This window comes from Haliotis rufescens, unplaced genomic scaffold (genome assembly GCF_023055435.1).
Source record: "Haliotis rufescens isolate VD_foot unplaced genomic scaffold, xgHalRufe1.0.p SCAF_16, whole genome shotgun sequence".
NCBI lineage: Eukaryota > Metazoa > Mollusca > Gastropoda > Lepetellida > Haliotidae > Haliotis > Haliotis rufescens.
In genome coordinates, this window is record NW_025963846.1 from 28,667,110 (window position 1) to 28,686,406 (window position 19,297).

At 44.3% G+C, this 19,297-nt stretch overlaps 1 protein-coding gene across 1 annotated transcript; it reads left to right on the forward strand.

Moving 5' to 3' along the window:
- The first annotated feature begins 4,258 nt into the window (after positions 1–4,258).
- LOC124152971 (alkali-sensitive linkage protein 1-like) lies at positions 4,259–18,943 on the forward strand. Its single transcript, XM_046526063.2, has 3 exons — positions 4,259–4,435; positions 9,377–9,505; positions 18,332–18,943. The coding sequence occupies exons 1-3, from the start codon at positions 4,302–4,304 to the stop codon at positions 18,873–18,875; spliced, it is 807 nt and encodes a 268-aa protein (XP_046382019.2). The 5' UTR covers positions 4,259–4,301; the 3' UTR covers positions 18,876–18,943.
- Positions 18,944–19,297: the final 354 nt, after the last annotated feature.

A 19,297-nucleotide genomic window follows, 5' to 3' on the forward strand; every position in this document is an offset into this window, starting at 1 on the left:
AAATGGGTGTTTCAACATTGTATTTATGGAAATATACATATTATCATACCAAGTGCAGACTGTTAATTCTAACCATTGGATGTGGCCAGCCTGGCTGCATATTTTTGTGACAATTAAACACTACCGCAGTAAAACTATGAATTGTTATACTGTGATGCTGCACACCAGTAGAATGTCTCACAGTCCCTGAACCATGTTATTTGCCCTTCCGCCCAGCCCTTTCTGTAATGCAAAAGCCCTAAATGAAGCAAGTCTAGATTTGTCTCAGGTTCTGGAATCTCCCATTTCACTAGGGCTCCTTTTCAATTTAAACAGAGTTATTTGTTTCTATAAAAAGTATATATTTTCAGTGACTAAGAGTTAGCTTAGCACATCAGCAGCTATCTGAGTTTCGAGAATGTAGTAACAATAGATCTCATTTCAAGGAGATGGATGTAGAAGGTATTTTACTGGCCAGGCCAACATCTTGAACACATAAGTAACAAAAGGGTGACATAAAATGAGCGTTCATTGGAAGACACACACTTATATATACAAGTTGGGTGACATATGTATATAATACTGTATTCAACATAATAAGCACCTGCTCTAATAAGCGTCCATTTGGTCAAATATGGTATATTAAATAAGCAACCATTGAAATACACACGCACGCACACGCACACACACACACACACACCAGATTTCCATGGATCAGATTAGCCCAAGATTGCAGTAGAGCGGAACATCCCCTAACATTCTTACTGTATCAATCACATGATCATTGATAGAAATTCAAACTGACAAAGAAAATGGGGTAAGAGTATTAGGCGTCCCGACAGTCATACATGCATGGTTGTGGCCCCTGTCACAGTGAGGAGCTTTGGTGGCAGCGATAGTACAGAGAGCTCCCCGAAAGGGCTGTGAGGAGCTTGAGACATTTACAAAAACGGGGGACAATTTGCTGGTAAGTAACTCTTGTATGACAATAGTTTCGTCCAAGTGTAATTTTCACTGCAGTCAAATATCAAGTTTTATGTCCAATGCAGTCAAATACCAAGTGTTATGTTCACTGTAATGTAGTATACATGTGTATTATAAATCGCTTGATCTCACGCAAGCCACGTCTCCTAAAGAAGCCAGTTTCAGTAGACAAACTCAATTTATCAGTTTGTGCAAACCCACATTAAATGCCCACCTGTTAGTTTATTAAAAAAGACTCTGTTACCCTGATTTGTGTAGTGTTATTTGTAAAGACAGGTTGGATTACCAGCAGCTATGCGCCGAGTCACGCACCAGATGGACAGCCTTGGAGCGAACAGCCACAGTCATTCGTCACCACTCGCCCCTTTCCGTAACCTGCAAGAAGACTCGTCCCCCTATGGATGAATGTCAGGTGCGAAAATACGACAAACCAATCAGAATGCGCGTATGATTTCAAGTTCTTCGTCAAAGAATCCCTCAGAAATATTTTTTGATTTTACATATGTCTTGCATCAGAGACGATCTATTATATGGTCTCTGCTTGCATCTAAAAACATAGCCAAGATACAGTAAAATATGTTCAATCATAGAGTATAATTTCCGCATGTCCCGATGTGCTTTAAATTGCATCTGAAATATATATATTTTATGGGGAAATATATGTAAACCATTACGCAACGAGTTGACAATTGTTTTAGGTATGCCCGTTTGCGCTAAGACGGAACCTAGTTGCAAAAATGGCCACGAGAGGAGCAGGAGTCGCTATTCGGCTTGTCCCGGAATAACACGAGTTGATTACGAATAAAGCCACAGTGTGTGCACAGACGATGGGACAACGTTTGGTTATTCTGGCGTACTCCACATCTCCAAATGAGACTCCATCATCGTAATTGGACGTATTTCCTGTCAATCTGTCAAAAGTCGTTTGTTTGGTAGCAATAATACAGTCTGTCACTGAAATCTATTAAACAAAGTCGAACCTCGTATCGAACAACGACGAGGACCCTGGTTGGATTCCCGACATGGGTACAATGTGTGAAGCTAATTTCTAGTGTCTCCCGCCGTGATATTGCTGGAATATTGCTGAAAGCAGCGTAAAACCAAACTCACTCAATAGTATCGAACACTAGTGACTTAATTTCTTGATCTCTAAATATTGTAACAGGATATTGTATATATAGTTTTTAGGAATATAGTTTTAGCTCTTTTCATTTCAAGTAGTTGTATACATCTTCATTAGTTGTAGTACAAAATGTATATGCTTGGGTTAAGAGTCCAAGCGGTTGGTCCAATTTTATTGAAGGGTGGACAGGTTAGTCTATTCCTGTCCCTTTGTCACCAACTCTCTAGCTTGTCAATACAATAGCTTTCAGCTTCCTAGCTGATTAACATTATCTAACTACAGCTTTCCTCCCTAACATTTGCACACTTTTTATTCACTCTGCTTATAACTCTGCACAGACAGGACATGGACTACATATAGTTCAGGAATGCCATAATCCTATATGATGTGGGTTTATAGACACACCCCGGTGTCACCCACAGGGGTTGATTGATCAATTGTGATTGAAATAAATGTCACCTCAACAAACAACCGCAGCTTGTCATTTTTCAAAATGAACCACCCCTGCTACAATGGAGCCCCCAGTGAGGAACTGACATTTCCATAGAGGACACCCACATCTGTTTGTGATATTCGTGGACATTCGTGGATATTGTGAGTTGCGCATTCCTTGACACTATAATTTCCTCCCCAGTTTATATACTTGTGCAGTAAGCAGTGACCTTGAACTTTGAACTTTCACCTTGTTGTGAATTTTATGACTGTATTTACAGTTTCCGATTCGTGATTGACTATTCTTGTTCAAGAAACTGTAACAGACTTTATGGAAGCTTCCTTCATGAACAGTTGCTGCTGATTGTCTTCCATTCTGTGATATTGCTACTCCATTATTTTTGTAATTGTAAATACTCATTCCTAGCAGAAGCTAACCTACTTCTTGAAATCAATTTTTTTTTTAAATGTTGACTTGAGAAGTGAGTGAGTGAGTTGGGTTTAGCGCCGATTTTAACAGTATTCCAGTCATATTGCGGCGTGTCAGCTTAATGTGGGAGGAAAGCCCGAAGTGATGCAGGTCTCAGACTTCGCTTAAACCCACGAGCACGGGTATGGTGCTGACAAACCTAGAAACATAATCGGGGCGAACCTAACTTGAGAAGATTCTCACAATCATTGATATAGTAGTTATCGTAATACTGGTACATGTGATCTATCCGGAACGGATGTGTCGAATCACGGATGACTCGGGGAGTATGTCCCGTCCGCCGTGTACGCCGACATGTGATTGTATGTCACGAACCATATGTATGACGCATTTTATACAAGACTGTGTTGGGGTAAGTGGTTCGACGATCCACCCTTACCGCCACCCCACTCCGAAAATGACAAATAAACCACAGTGACCTGTAACACATATGGTTGTTTTGGCTGTGTTCTTGTACCAGAACGGGGTGGATCTCGTGCTTTCGGGTACTGACTAACGTCGCTCCTACTCGTTCCGGGGGAACGGAAGGCCCAGTCGTCTAAGGCGCCGCGATTCGCTGGGCAGAGTTGCGTCCCTTGGGCACGCCAGACACCTATGATTGTTTGTTTGAATCCCGATTCGCCCCAATTATGTTTCTAGGTTTGTCAGCACCATACCCGTGCTCGTGGGTTTTACCGAAGTGGTAAACGTCTGATACCTGCATCACTTCGGGCTTTCCTCCCACATTAAGCTGACACGCCGTGATATAACTGGAATACTGTTAAAAGCGGCGTTAAACCCAACTCACTCACTCACTCACAGTAATCCAGTTTATTAGGTAGAATTATATTGGCGCTGAACAAATCCAAATGTCGCTGGTGTTAGGGTAGTTACCCCGAACTCTATTCACTCTGTCCTGATAGCGTAAAATAACATTCACTCACTCACTCGCACACATTGACGTGTTTACAGTATCTCTAGATCGGTTATGTTTCTGGTAAATGTCGTGATATTGACTTGAGTCCTACGCGACAAACGGGACCATGTGGTCAGACTCGCTGATTTAGTTGATGCATGTCATCGATCTCAATTGCGTGGACCGATGCTCATAATGTCAATCACTGGATTATCTGGTCGAGATTCAATTATTTAACAGACCGTTGCCATATAGCTGGAATATTGATGAGTGTGGCGTTAAACAACAAACAAAAAAACCTATATGTGTCATAGTCGTGACAAGCTGATAGCTGTCTCCAACAGCTGTCGTGTATTCCAGTCGGCGCTATCTGCTGCACTTACGGTGTTGACAGAGCCATGACAACCTGGTGGGCAGCTTGTGTCTTGGCACTGGTCAGTCTGACCACTGCTTCCTACAAGAAAGGCGCGGCAGTCTCGAAGACCAACTACCAATGCGGCGACACCGACGCCTTTACCAACATCGCGTGGTGGTGAGACAGGATTATGTTCATTTGTGTTTCAGTACTCTACCTGAAGTGTTTGTAGCTATAGTTGACCATCTTCCCGAAGCAAGAGAGTTAACTGACTTTAAAAGTCCAGTTTCCACCCTTGCCGAACCAGGCTGGAATTCCTGGGCTCGATCGTAGCGCCACCAGTGGCTATTACTGGTTATGACTTCTATGCCTCTCCCATGGACCAATCAGATTCCACCCCTCGTATCACATACATTTGCTTAAAAAAAAATGACAGACAGACAGACAGACAAATTTATTCGGTACTTCAGGCCACCGGCCCATAAACAATGGAAATTTACTGTATATATATCTGCATGCTGAGTAGATTTAATAATGATTTACCGTTCAACACTGTGTTTCCGTTCGAATGTTCATGACTTGGGAGAGAAATTTACCTAAGCTTTTTATGATTTGTTCGTTTTCAGCTGATATAAGTTTTATAAAATTCTCAATAGAGGGAGGGGTAACGAGACGCTTGGGAAAAGAGTTTCTTCTTGCTCTAGAATACTGGTCACAAATCATAAGAACATGGAATTCATCTTCAACATGGTTATGTCCCTTCGCAAAAAAGAAAGTGCAGACACGTTCATTATATGGGATGTTGTTGTGACGCCCCAGTTCAACAGCAAGTCTGAAATTATTACATCGGAACATGGCTATAAGTCTTCATTGGTAAGAAGACATATCACAAGTAATATACGATTCCACATTTAGTAATGACTTGAGCTGTGAGTAGTAATTTCATTTCGTTGATGATGTCAGGGAAAAGTGTCAAATTGAGTGAGGCAGTCGTAAAATCTTCGTTTAAAATCTGTCATGAAATGTTGACTATTACCAATGTCTTGGCTTAGCCAAACAAAACCAATTCCAAACTGGAATAAAATCATTCTAATATGTGATGCCCATGTAATTTTACCATTATCATCAAGAGATTTTAGTATATAATAAGCTTGGATGGGTAGCCTGTGTTGTTCCATCTGAATTAGTCTGCACCAGTACTTGACTGCTCTTGACATGTAGTTATACTGTAGGGGGATCCTACCACAGTCTCCTAGAACCATGTTGTTGTTGGTGAACTTATATACTTTCAAAAAGGGTTTGCAGAATCTGTTATGGACACTCTCAATAATGTTACAGTAGCTGGTTCCCCAGATCTCTGATCCATAACATAGCATTGGTGAAAGCATAGCATCAAAAATATTAAAAAGATCATGGTGATTAATGTATCCAAATTGTTTTTGATAATTATATATTGATAGAAGTGCTTTCTCTGCCTGGGCTGCTAGACATGCTTGGGCCTTGGTCAAAGATAACTTTGGTGAGAAAATAATTCCTAAATATCGGTACATGTTGACAGCTTCTATCTGTTGACCATTCAAAAACACTTTTCATAACTGCGAAGAGGACCTCCATTCCGAAATACTAATATTTTAGTCTTATTCACATTGACTTTCATGCCAGTAACATCACAGAATTTCTCCAGGGTCTTTATTTTCTTTTGAAGCTGTAAAGCAGTATCAGAGACGGTTGACACATCATCAGCAAATAACAGAGCAAATACATCAGGGATATGAGTAGATGTAAACACACCTTTACCACCTTCTTCCTCCAACATTGAGACTAACAGATTAATAAATATGATGAAGATCTGAGGGCTTAAGATACACCCCTGACGAGTACCCATGGTACACTTGAAGTATGGCGATAGTCCACAATCAGTTCTCACACATGCACATAGTGTTGAATACATCTGAATTATAAACTTGAGAAATTTACCTTCAACTCCCAGTTGAAGGAATCTGTTAAGTAACATTTTGTGGTTCACACTGTCAAAAGCTTTTGAAAAATCTATAAAAAGACAAACAAAATGGCGGCGCCAAGTCAGGACCATCTGATCGATAATCAAGATCTATAATGTGATAAATGGATCTTACATCGCGAAGTGCATCAAATCACACGAGCAACTTGATTAAAACATGAACAGATTTGGAAAATATCTGTTGACACCGAGTTGGCGGTGCACATGCTTTGCAAATCCTGCAATCGACCGAAATCTGCATGACAATTTACGAACTGGATTTCGATTTCATTGCGCGATTTTGATTGGACTATGCATAGACTCGTTAGTCATGCAAAAATCTCACTCCATAATACCAGCCTAGTTCGGCTGACTACTTTTATAGTCAGTTAACTCACTTGCCCCGGGAAGATGTATTTTACCTACTCATCGTATCACCGTCACCTATCGACAATTTCATGCCCATATTCTGCACGTAGAGTGGTTCGATCCCCTGGCTGCTTCATACCAAGAGACTAATTATGAAACTTGTTACCCTGGCTGTCGCTCGGCATTAAGAAGCTAAAACACGGTCGGGTCGGAGACAGTATTCTGTCTGAGTGTGGTTTCCGTATGATACTGCAGTATGGTATCTCAGCAGTATGAAGCCAGTATTTACTAAGTCATTACTAATGCACGCGTGAGCGCACGTACGCATGCACACACGCACACACACACACTCTTGCATACATGTCGCAATAGAAGTGAATAAACTTCAACGCGTTTTCACCTCACCTGGGGTTAAAGCGTTAGCTCGTCACGCCGAAGACACGGTTCGATTCCCTACATGGGTACAATGTATGAAGGCTATTTCTGGTGTCCTACGCCGTGGAATATTGTTAAAAGCGGCGTAAAACCATACTCACTCACTCACCTTACATTCACTGTCGCGCAGGTTGTGATGTGAAGCGTACATACAATCACTGACGTTGTTGTTTGATGCTCGCCTCTTACGTCTCTTGGACCGCCTCCGTGGTCTAGTGGTAGAGCGTCCGCCCGGAGAGCGGAAGGTCCGGGGTTCGATCCTCGCCTCCATGGTCTAGTGGTAGAGCGTCCGCCCGGAGAGGGGAAGGTCCGGGGTTCGATCCTCGCCTCCATGGTCTAGTGGTAGAGCGTCCTCCCGGAGAGGGGAAGGTCCGGGGTTCGATCCCCGCCTCCGTGGTCTAGTGGTAGAGCGTCCGCCCGGAGAGCGGAAGGTCCGGGGTTCGATCCCCGCCTCCATGGTCTAGTGGTAGAGCGTCCGCCTGGAGAGCGGAAGGTCCGGGGTTCGATCCCCGCCTCCGTGGTCTAGTGGTAGAGCGTCCGCCCGGAGAGCGGAAGGTCCGGGGTTCGATCCCCGCCTCGGTTGTCTAGTGGTAGAGCGTCCGCCCAGAGAGCGGAAGGTCCGGGGTTCGATCCCCGCCTCCGTGGTCTAGTGGTAGAGCGTCCGCCCGGAGAGCGGAAGGTCCGGGGTTCGATCCCCGACCGCGTCATACCAAAAGACGTTAAAAGATGGTACTTGTTGTTACCCTGTCTGGCGCTCGGCATGAAGGGGCTAAAACAAGGACTGGTCGGCTCGGAGTCAGTATACTGTGTCTTAGTGGGGTATTCATGTTAAACTGCCGCATGGTATCTCAGTGTGCTAGCACTATAAATCGGCATCAGTCCGGACTAGTACAAGCAGCCACACAAACACACACATGTACTTGCACGTCGCTATATAAGTGCAATAATCTTGGACGCGACGTTAAACCCCATTTCACCTCACCTTACGTCTCCTGGTTTGGTTATGTGAAGCTTACATACAATCTCCACTGCTTCACTGTATCTCTTCGTGTCTGTGGATGTTGATCGACTTCTTGAAACAGCTTCTGAAGATTACACCCTCGATTTCCAAACTGGAACAATAAGATCAGACAGAAAATTATACGTACAGTAAACTACGGTTATAACGAACACGCTTATAACGAACTAACGGATATAACGAACTAACTTTTTAGTCCCGACTTTTTGCCGTAGTTATGCTGTATATATGCTTATAACGAACTACGGTTATAACGAACTAAAAATAGTAGTCCCTTTGACTTCGTTATAACCGTAGTTTACTGTAACAGAAGTCAATATGGAACGAACAAACAACAAAGAAATGTTGTAAATTAACAATTGTATTATAAAATCAACTAGGTTTACAAATGAATACAACATTAATGCAAAGTAATTACAACAGCAGTGCACAATAGAGCAGCAGTACAAAATTCAATTGCAGTGCAATTACAATGGTAAGCTCCGACGTTCATACAGTTTGTCCCTCACTCTATGTAGGTTCATACTCCAATCAGTGAGTGAGTGAGTGAGTTTGGTTTAACGCCGCTTTTAACAGTATTCCAGTTATATCGCGGCGTGTCAGCTTAATGTGGGAGGAAAGCCCGAAGTGATGCAGGTCTCAGACGTTTACCACTTTGGTGAAACCCGCGAGCACGGGTATGGTGCTGACAAACCTAGAAACATAATCGGGGCGAACCGGGATTCGCACCCACAATCATAGGTTTCTGGCGTTCCCAAGGGACGCAACTCTGCACAGCGAATCGCGGCGCCTCAGACGACCGGGCCACCCGGCCCCCCCATACTCCAATGAACTCACACAAAGTGAAGGTCAATTCTGAAATAACACTGCCATATAACCGTTTGTTACAACTAAGGAAGTGCTGTTCAAAAGTATAACCTGTCTAATTGTAACTCAAACATGTCGACACGCGGAGATCCGGGGTAGAATAGGTCTTCAGCAACCCATGCTTGCCGTAAAAGGCGACTATGCTTGTCGTAAGAGGCGACTAACGGGATCGGGTGGTCAGGCTCGCTGACTTGGTTAATGCATGTCATCGTATCCCAATAGCGTGGATCGATGCTCATGATGTCAATCACTGGATTGTCTTGTCCAGACTCGATTATTTTACAGACCGCTGTCATATAGCTGGAATATTGCTGAGTGTGGCGTTAAACAACAAACAAACAAACAAATCAAACATGTCTATAAAACTGATTATGTCACATATCTTTGAGTGTGCAGGGTTGTCTGCAAATGAACCCCAATGTCGTTGTAGGTATGACTGGAACCAGACCCCCTGGTACCACGCCAAGATCGGGCACTGCACGCACAGCATCACCAGACCGGGGAGAGTACCCATGGTGTGGGGTTGGAGGAAGAACATTGACCATCCGCTTTACTTCCAGTAAGTTTATTTCACTCCTTCTTATCACCCAGCGTACAACATTTTGTCCTTACTTACACCCGTGAAGATTCCGGGGTAGAATAGGTCTACAGCAACCCATGCTTGCGGTCACGCCGAAGACCCAGGTTCGAATCCCGACATGGGTACAATGTGTGAAGCCCATTTCTGGTGTCCCCCGCCGTGATATTGCTGGAATATTGCTAAAAGCGGCGTAAAACCAAACTCACTCACTCACCCATAGGCAATACAAACAAACAATATCGATCACTGGATTGTCAGATCCAGACTCGATTATTTACAGATCGCCATCATATAGCTGGAATATTGCTGAGTGCGGCGTTAAACAACAGACACGCAATTTTAATTGTCTCATAGGCATTACAAACAAATATATCTATCACTGGATTGTCTGATCCGGACTCGATTATTTACAGGCCGTCTTATAGCTTGATTATTGCTGAAACCAACCCAGCTGGGTCAACTTTCTTCTTCGGAGGACACGTCACATGTTTACACTGTTATGTGCTCAACACACATTTATTCTTTCAATTCATTGTTTGGGTCGCTTTGTCACGGCATGTGCACTTCATAGCTTTTTTGTTACCACGAACATTGCAGGCTTTTGTTATGTGAACCGACAACCTTTTATCGTGAGTGAGTATGGTTTTTACGCCGCTTTTAGCAATATTCCAGCAATATCACGGCGGGGGACACCAGAAATGGGCTTCAAACATTGTTCCCATGTCGGGATTCGAACCCAGGTCTTCGGCTCGACGATCTATCCCTTTAACTAGTAGGCTACCCGACCGCCACCAACCTTTTATAGTTAATTGGTACTTCCATATAGAATAATAAACCTTGCGAGGGGTCCTGGCAAGACAAGGTCCCAAGTACCCATGCCTTTACTGCATGTCATCGTACCTTGATACTGCATGTCATCGTACCTTGATACTGCATGTCACCGTACCTTGGTACTGCATGTCATCGTACCTTGATACTGAATGTCACCGTACCTTGATACTGCATGTCATCGTACCTTGATACTGCATGTCATCGTACCTTGATAATGCATGTCACCGTACCTTGATACTGCATGTCACCGTACCTTGATACTGCATGTCACCGTACCTTGATACTGCATGTCATCGTACCTTGATACTGCATGTCACCGTACCTTGATGCTGCATGTCACCGTACCTTGATACTGCATGTCACCGTACCTTGATACTGCATGTCACCGTACCTTGATACTGCATGTCACCGTACCTTGATACTGCATGTCACCGTACCTTGATACTGCATGTCACCGTACCTTGATACTGCATGTCACCGTACCTTGATACTGCATGTCATCGTACCTTGATACTGCATGTCACCGTACCTTGGTACTGCATGTCATCGTACCTTGATAATGCATGTCACCGTACCTTGATGCTGCATGTCATCGTACCTTGATACTGCATGTCACCGTACCTTGATACTGCATGTCACCGTACCGTGATACTGCATGTCACCGTACCTTGATACTGCATGTCATCGTACCTTGATACTGCATGTCACCGTACCTTGACACTGCATGTCACCGTACCTTGGTACTGCATGTCATCGTACTTTCATACTGCATGTCATCGTACCTTGATACTGCATGTCAGTGATCTCACCGTACCTTGATACTGCATGTCATCGTACCTTGATACTGCATGTCATCGAACCTTGATACTACATGTCACCGTACCTTGATACTGCATGTCACCGTGCCTTGATACTGCATGTCACCGTGCCTTGATACTGCATGTCATCGTACCTTGATACTGCATGTCAGTGATGTCACCGTACCTTGATACTGCATGTCACCGTGCCTTGATACTGCATGTCACCGTGCCTTGATACTACATGTCAGTGATGTCACCGTACCTTGATACTGCATGTCATCGTACCTTGATACTGCATGTCAGTGATGTCACCGTACCTTGATACTACATGTCACCGTACCTTGATACTGCATGTCACCGTGCCTTGATACTGCATGTCATCGTACCTTGATACTGCATGTCATCGTACCTTGATACTGCATGTCATCGTACCTTGATACTGCATGTCATCGTACCTTGATACTGCATGTCGCCGTACCTTGGTACTGCATGTCATCGTACCTTGATACTGAATGTCACCGTACCTTGATACTGCATGTCACCGTACCTTGATACTGCATGTCATCGTACCTTGATACTGCACGTCAGTGATGTCACCGTTCCTTGATGCTGCATGTCATCGTACCTTGATACTGCATGTCACCGTACCTTGATACTGCATGTCATCGTACCTTGATACTGCATGTTACCGTACCTTGATACTGCATTGCATCGTACCTTGATACTGCATGTCATCGTGCCTTGATAATGCATGTCATCGTACCTTGATACTTCATGTCATCGTACCTTGATGCTGCATGTCAGTGATGTCACCGCACCTTGATACTGCATGTCATCGTACATTGATACTGCATGTCACCGTACCTTGATACTGCATGTCACCGGACCTTGATACTGCTTGTCATCGTACATTGATACTGCATGTCATCGTACATTGATACTGCATGTCATCGTACCTTTGATAGTGCATGTCATCGTACCTTGATACTGCATGTCAGTGATGTCACCGTACCTTGATACTGCATGTCACCGTACCTTGATACTGCATGTCATCGTACCTTCATACGGCATGTCAGTGATGTCACCGTACCTTGATACTGCATGTCATCGTACCTTAATACTGCATGTCACCGTACCTTGATACTGCATTTCACCGGACCTTGATACCGCATGTCACCGTACCTTGATACTGAATGTCACCGTACCTTGATACTGCATGTCATCGTACCATGATACTGCATGTCACCGGACCTTGAAACTGCATGTCATCGTACCTTGATACTGCATGTCGTCGTACCTTGATACTGCATGTCACCGTACCGTGATACTGCATGTCGTCGTACCTTGATACTGCATGTCACCGTACCTTGATAATGCATGTCATCTTACCTTGATACTGCATGTCAGTGATGTCACCATACCTTGATACTGCATGTCATCGTACATTGATACTGCATGTCACCGTACCTTGATACTGCATGTCACCGGACCTTGATACTGCTTGTCATCGTACTTTGATACTGCATGTCATCGTACATTGATACTGCATGTCATCGTACCTTTGATAGTGCATGTCATCGTACCTTGATACTGCATGTCAGTGATGTCACCGTACCTTGATACTGCATGTCACCGTACCTTGATACTGCATGTCATCGTACCTTGATACTGCACGTCAGTGATGTCACCGTACCTTGATACTGCATGTCATCGTACCTTAATACTGCATGTCACCGTACCTTGATACTGCATTTCACCGGACCTTCATACTGCATGTCACCGTACCTTGATACTGAATGTCACCGTACCTTGATACTGCATGTCATCGTACCTTGATAATGCATGTCACCGGACCTTGATGCTGCATGTCATCGTACCTTGATACTGCATGTCACCGTACCTTGATACTGCATGTCACCGTACCGTGATACTGCATGTCACTGTACCTTGATACTGCATGTCATCGTACCTTGATACTGCATGTCACCGTACCTTGACACTGCATGTCACCGTACCTTGGTACTGCATGTCATCGTACTTTCATACTGCATGTCATCGTACCTTGATACTGCATGTCAGTGATCTCACCGTACCTTGATACTGCATGTCATCGTACCTTGATACTGCATGTCATCGAACCTTGATACTACATGTCACCGTACCTTGATACTGCATGTCACCGTGCCTTGATACTGCATGTCACCGTGCCTTGATACTGCATGTCATCGTACCTTGATACTGCATGTCAGTGATGTCACCGTACCTTGATACTGCATGTCACCGTGCCTTGATACTGCATGTCACCGTGCCTTGATACTACATGTCAGTGATGTCACCGTACCTTGATACTGCATGTCATCGTACCTTGATACTGCATGTCAGTGATGTCACCGTACCTTGATACTACATGTCACCGTACCTTGATACTGCATGTCACCGTGCCTTGATACTGCATGTCATCGTACCTTGATACTGCATGTCATCGTACCTTGATACTGCATGTCACCGTACCTTGATACTGCATGTCATCGTACCTTGATACTGCATGTCGCCGTACCTTGGTACTGCTTGTCATCGTACATTGATACTGCATGTCATCGTACATTGATACTGCATGTCATCGTACCTTTGATAGTGCATGTCATCGTACCTTGATACTGCATGTCATCGTACCTTGATACTGCACGTCAGTGATGTCACCGTACCTTGATACTGCATGTCATCGTACCTTGATACTGCATGTCACCGTACCTTGATACTGCATGTCATCGTACCTTGATACTGCATGTTACCGTACCTTGATACTGCATTGCATCGTACCTTGATACTGCATGTCATCGTGCCTTGATAATGCATGTCATCGTACCTTGATACTTCATGTCATCGTACCTTGATGCTGCATGTCAGTGATGTCACCGCACCTTGATACTGCATGTCATCGTACATTGATACTGCATATAACCGTACCTTGATACTGCATGTCACCGGAACTTGATACTGCTTGTCATCGTACATTGATACTGCATGTCATCGTACATTGATACTGCATGTCATCGTACCTTTGATAGTGCATGTCATCGTACCTTGATACTGCATGTCAGTGATGTCACCGTACCTTGATACTGCATGTCACCGTACCTTGATACTGCATGTCATCGTACCTTCATACGGCATGTCAGTGATGTCACCGTACCTTGATACTGCATGTCATCGTACCTTAATACTGCATGTCACCGTACCTTGAAACTGCATTTCACCGGACCTTGATACTGCATGTCACCGTACCTTGATACTGAATGTCACCGTACCTTGATACTGCATGTCATCGTACCATGATACTGCATGTCACCGGAGCTTGAAACTGCATGTCATCGTACCTTGATACTGCATGTCGTCGTACCTTGATACTGCATGTCACCGTACCGTGATACTGCATGTCATCGTACCTTGATACTGCATGTCACCGTACCTTGATAATGCATGTCATCTTACCTTGATACTGCATGTCAGTGATGTCACCATACCTTGATACTGCATGTCATCGTACATTGATACTGCATGTCACCGTACCTTGATACTGCATGTCACCGGACCTTGATACTGCATGTCAGTGATGTCACCGTACCTTGATACTTCATGTCACCGTACCTTGATACTGCATGTCACCGTACCTTGATACTGCATGTCACCGTACCTTGATACTGCATGTCATCGTACCTTGATACTGCATGTCATCTTACCTTGATACTGCATGTCATCGTACCTTGATACTGCAAGTCAGTGATGTCACCGTACCTTGGTACTGCATGTCATCGTACCTTGATACTGCATGTCCCCGTACCTTGATACTGAATTTCACCATACCTTGATACTGCATGTCACCGTACCTTGATACTGCATGTCACCGTACCTTGATATTGCATGTAACCGTACCTTGATACTGCATGTCATCGTACCTTGATACTGCATGTCATCGTACCTTGATACTGCATGTCAGTGATGTCACCGTACCTTGATATTGCATGTCACCGTACCTTGATACTGCATGTCATCGTACCTTGATATTGCATGTCACCGTACCTTGATACTGCATGTCATCGTACCGTGATACTGCATGTCACCGTACCTTGATACTGCATGTCATCGTACCTTGATACTGCATGTCACCGTACATTGATACTGCATGTCATCGTACCTTTATACTGCATGTCACCGTACCTTGATACTGAATTTCATCATACCTTCATACTGCATGTCACCGTACCTTGATACTTCATGTCATCGTACCTTGATATTGCATGTAACCGTACCTTGATACTGCATGTCATCGTACCTTGATACTGCATGTCATCGTACCTTGATACTGCATGTCAGTGATGCCACCGTACCTTGATACTGAATGTCATCGTACCTTGATACTGCATGTCATCGTACCTTGATACTGCATGTCACCGTACCTTGATACTGCATGTCACCGTACCTTGGTACTGCATGTCAGTGATGTCACCGTACCTTGATACTGCATGTCACCGTACCTTGATACTGCATGTCATCGTACCTTGATACTGCATGTCATCATACCTTGATACTGCATGTCACCGTACCTTGATACTGCATGTCATCGTACCTTGATACTGCATGTCATCGTACCTTGATACTGCATGTCATCGTACCTTGATACTGCATGTCACCGTACCTTGATACTGCATGTCATCGTACCTTGATACTGCATGTCATCGTACCTTGATACTGCATGTCAGTGATGTCAACGTACCTTGATACTGCATGTCACCGTACCTTGATACTGCATGTCATCGTACCTTGATACTGCATGTCATCATACCTTGATACTGCATGTCATCGTACCTTGATACTGCATGTCACCGTACCTTGATACTGCATGTCATCGTACCTTGATACTGCATGTCACCGTACATTGATACTGCATGTCATCGTACCTTGATACTACATGTCATCGTACCTTGATACTGCATTTCATCGTACCTTGATACTGCATGTCATCGTACCTTGATACTGCATGTCACCGTACCTTGATACTGCATGTCATCGTACCTTGATACTGCATGTCACCGTACCTGGATACTGCATGTCACCGTACCTTGATACTGCATGTCACCGTGCATTGATACTGCATGTCATCGTACCGTGATACTGCATGTCATCGTACCTTGATACTGCATGTCATCGTACCTTGATACTGCATGTCACCGTACCTTGATACTGCATGTCATCGTACCTTGATACTGCATGTCACCGTACCTTGATACTGCATGTCATCGTACCTTGATACTGCATGTCACCGTACATTGATACTGCATGTCATCGTACCTTGATACTGCATGTCACCGTACCTTGATACTGCATGTCATCGTACCTTGATACTGCATGTCACCGTACCTTGATACTGCATGTCATCGTACCTTGATACTGCATGTCACCGTACATTGATACTGCATGTCACCGTACCTTGATACTGCATGTCATCGTACCTTGATACTGCATGTCATCATACCTTGATACTGCATGTCACCGTACCTTGATACTGCATGTCATCGTACCTTGATACTGCATGTCATCGTACCTTGATACTGCATGTCATCGTACCTTGATACTGCATGTCAGTGATGTCAACGTACCTTGATACTGCATGTCACCGTACCTTGATACTGCATGTCATCGTACCTTGATACTGCATGTCATCATACCTTGATACTGCATGTCATCGTACCTTGATACTGCATGTCACCGTACCTTGATACTGCATGTCATCGTACCTTGATACTGCATGTCACCGTACATTGATACTGCATGTCATCGTACCTTGATACTACATGTCATCGTACCTTGATACTGCATTTCATCGTACCTTGATACTGCATGTCATCGTACCTTGATACTGCATGTCACCGTACCTTGATACTGCATGTCATCGTACCTTGATACTGCATGTTACCGTACCTGGATACTGCATGTCACCGTACCTTGATACTGCATGTCACCGTGCATTGATACTGCATGTCATCGTACCGTGATACTGCATGTCATCGTACCTTGATACTGCATGTCATCGTACCTTGATACTGCATGTCACCGTACCTTGATACTGCATGTCATCGTACCTTGATACTGCATGTCACCGTACCTTGATACTGCATGTCATCGTACCTTGATACTGCATGTCACCGTACATTGATACTGCATGTCATCGTACCTTGATACTGCATGTCACCGTACCTTGATACTGCATGTCATCGTACCTTGATACTGCATGTCACCGTACCTTGATACTGCATGTCATCGTACCTTGATACTGCATGTCACCGTACATTGATACTGCATGTCACCGTACCTTGATACTGCATGTCATCGTACCTTGATACTACATGTCACCGTACCTTGATACTACATGTCACCGGACCTTGATACTGCATGTCACCGTACCTTGATACTGCATGTCATCGAACCTTGATACTGCATGTCAGTGATGTCACCGTACCTTGATATTGCATGTCATCGTACCTTGATACTACATGTCACCGTACCTTGATACTGCATGTCACCGTATCTTGATACTGCATGTCACCGTACCTTGATACTGCATGTCACCGGACCTTGATACTGCATGTCATCGTACCTTGATACTGCATGTCAGTGATGTCACCGTACCTTGATACCACGAATTGCTGCTCATGCCATCAATCACTGGTTTGTCTGATCCAGAATCGTTAATTACAGGTCGCCTGATATAGCTTGCACTTCAACATTGACTTAGAGTAAACTACGGTTATAACGAACTCAAAGGGACCACTAATTTTAGTTCGTAATAACCGTAGTTCGTTATAAGCATATATACAGCAATACAACAAATGTCTGGGACTAAAATATAACGTTGTTATATCGGTCAGTTCGTTTTAAGCGTGTTCGGCGCGGTCGGGTAGCCTAATGGTTAAAGCGTTCGCTCGTCACGCCGAAGACCCGGGTTCGATTCCTGTCATGGGTACAATGTGTGAAGCCCATTTCTGGTGTCCCCCGCCGTGATATTGCTAGAATGTTGCTAAAAGCGGCGTAAAATCAAACTCACTCACTATAAGTGTGTTCGTTATAAACGTAGTTTACTGTACTTACTAATATTATGAGCTGAGGGTTTTTTCAGTAACGACACGAGCAAATACGTCCTCGGCTTCAACGAGCCCAACCACATGCACCAGGCCAATCTGACACCGGCAGAGGCAGCGACAGCATGGAAGGTGATCGAAGCAAGAGCTGACAAGCAGAACCAGCTCCTGGTAGGCCCGGCCGCCATCCGATGCAGCTCCTCACACTGTCTCATGGACGGCGTACAGTGGTATCGGGAGTTCTTCCAACACTGCAAAGGATGCCGGGTAGATTATATTGCCACGCATGCGTACTGGTGCACAGCTGACACCACCTTGAACTTCCTGAAGGAACTCTGGGACAATTTTAAGAAACCAATATGGCTGACTGAATTTGCCTGTCCAAGCAATAATGTCGACCATGTGCTCAGCTACATGAAGGAAATCCTTCCGCGTCTGGAGCGGGCTGACTACGTGGCGCGGTACTCGTGGTACGCCAGCAGGGTGGCTGGTACGGGGGCAGCCAAGTCCCAGGACAGCTTGCTGGAGCTCACCTCCGCCCAGCTGTCAACTCTCGGCAAGTACTACAATAACTTCATGTAGACACAGGCACGTGTTTTCCATGTGAAGTTGTGATTGGAAAGATGATAATAAACTATCAATAAAATCAACACAAGAAAACATGTTTTTTTTCTGCGACGTCTTCAACCACTGAACCTTTCTGCTGAATTCTACTCACTACTATGAAATACAGTAATATCACATTTCAAGACTTTCTATGCCATGAAGATGAATATATACTCAACGCTAAAAGAAACGCGTACCATTGAAACATATAGTGAGTGAGTGAGTTAACGCCGCTTTTAACAGTATTCAGTTATATCACGGCGTGTCAGCTTAATGTGGGAGGAAAGCCCAAAGTGATGCAGGTCTCGGACGTTTACCACTTCGGACCAATCCTATTCATTGTCCAACAATCTGGGAGATATAATGCACATGGCCTGAAAAGCAGGCAATAACACAGA

Bases quoted from the DNA above. Each gene is read 5' to 3' on its own strand.
- LOC124152971 (XM_046526063.2), top strand. From the start codon at position 4,302: ATGACAACCTGGTGGGCAGCTTGTGTCTTGGCACTGGTCAGTCTGACC. The intron at 4,436-9,376 runs GTGAGACAGGAT...ATGTCGTTGTAG, and splicing joins TTTACCAACATCGCGTGGTG to GTATGACTGGAACCAGACCC. The intron at 9,506-18,331 runs GTAAGTTTATTT...GGGTTTTTTCAG, and splicing joins GACCATCCGCTTTACTTCCA to TAACGACACGAGCAAATACG.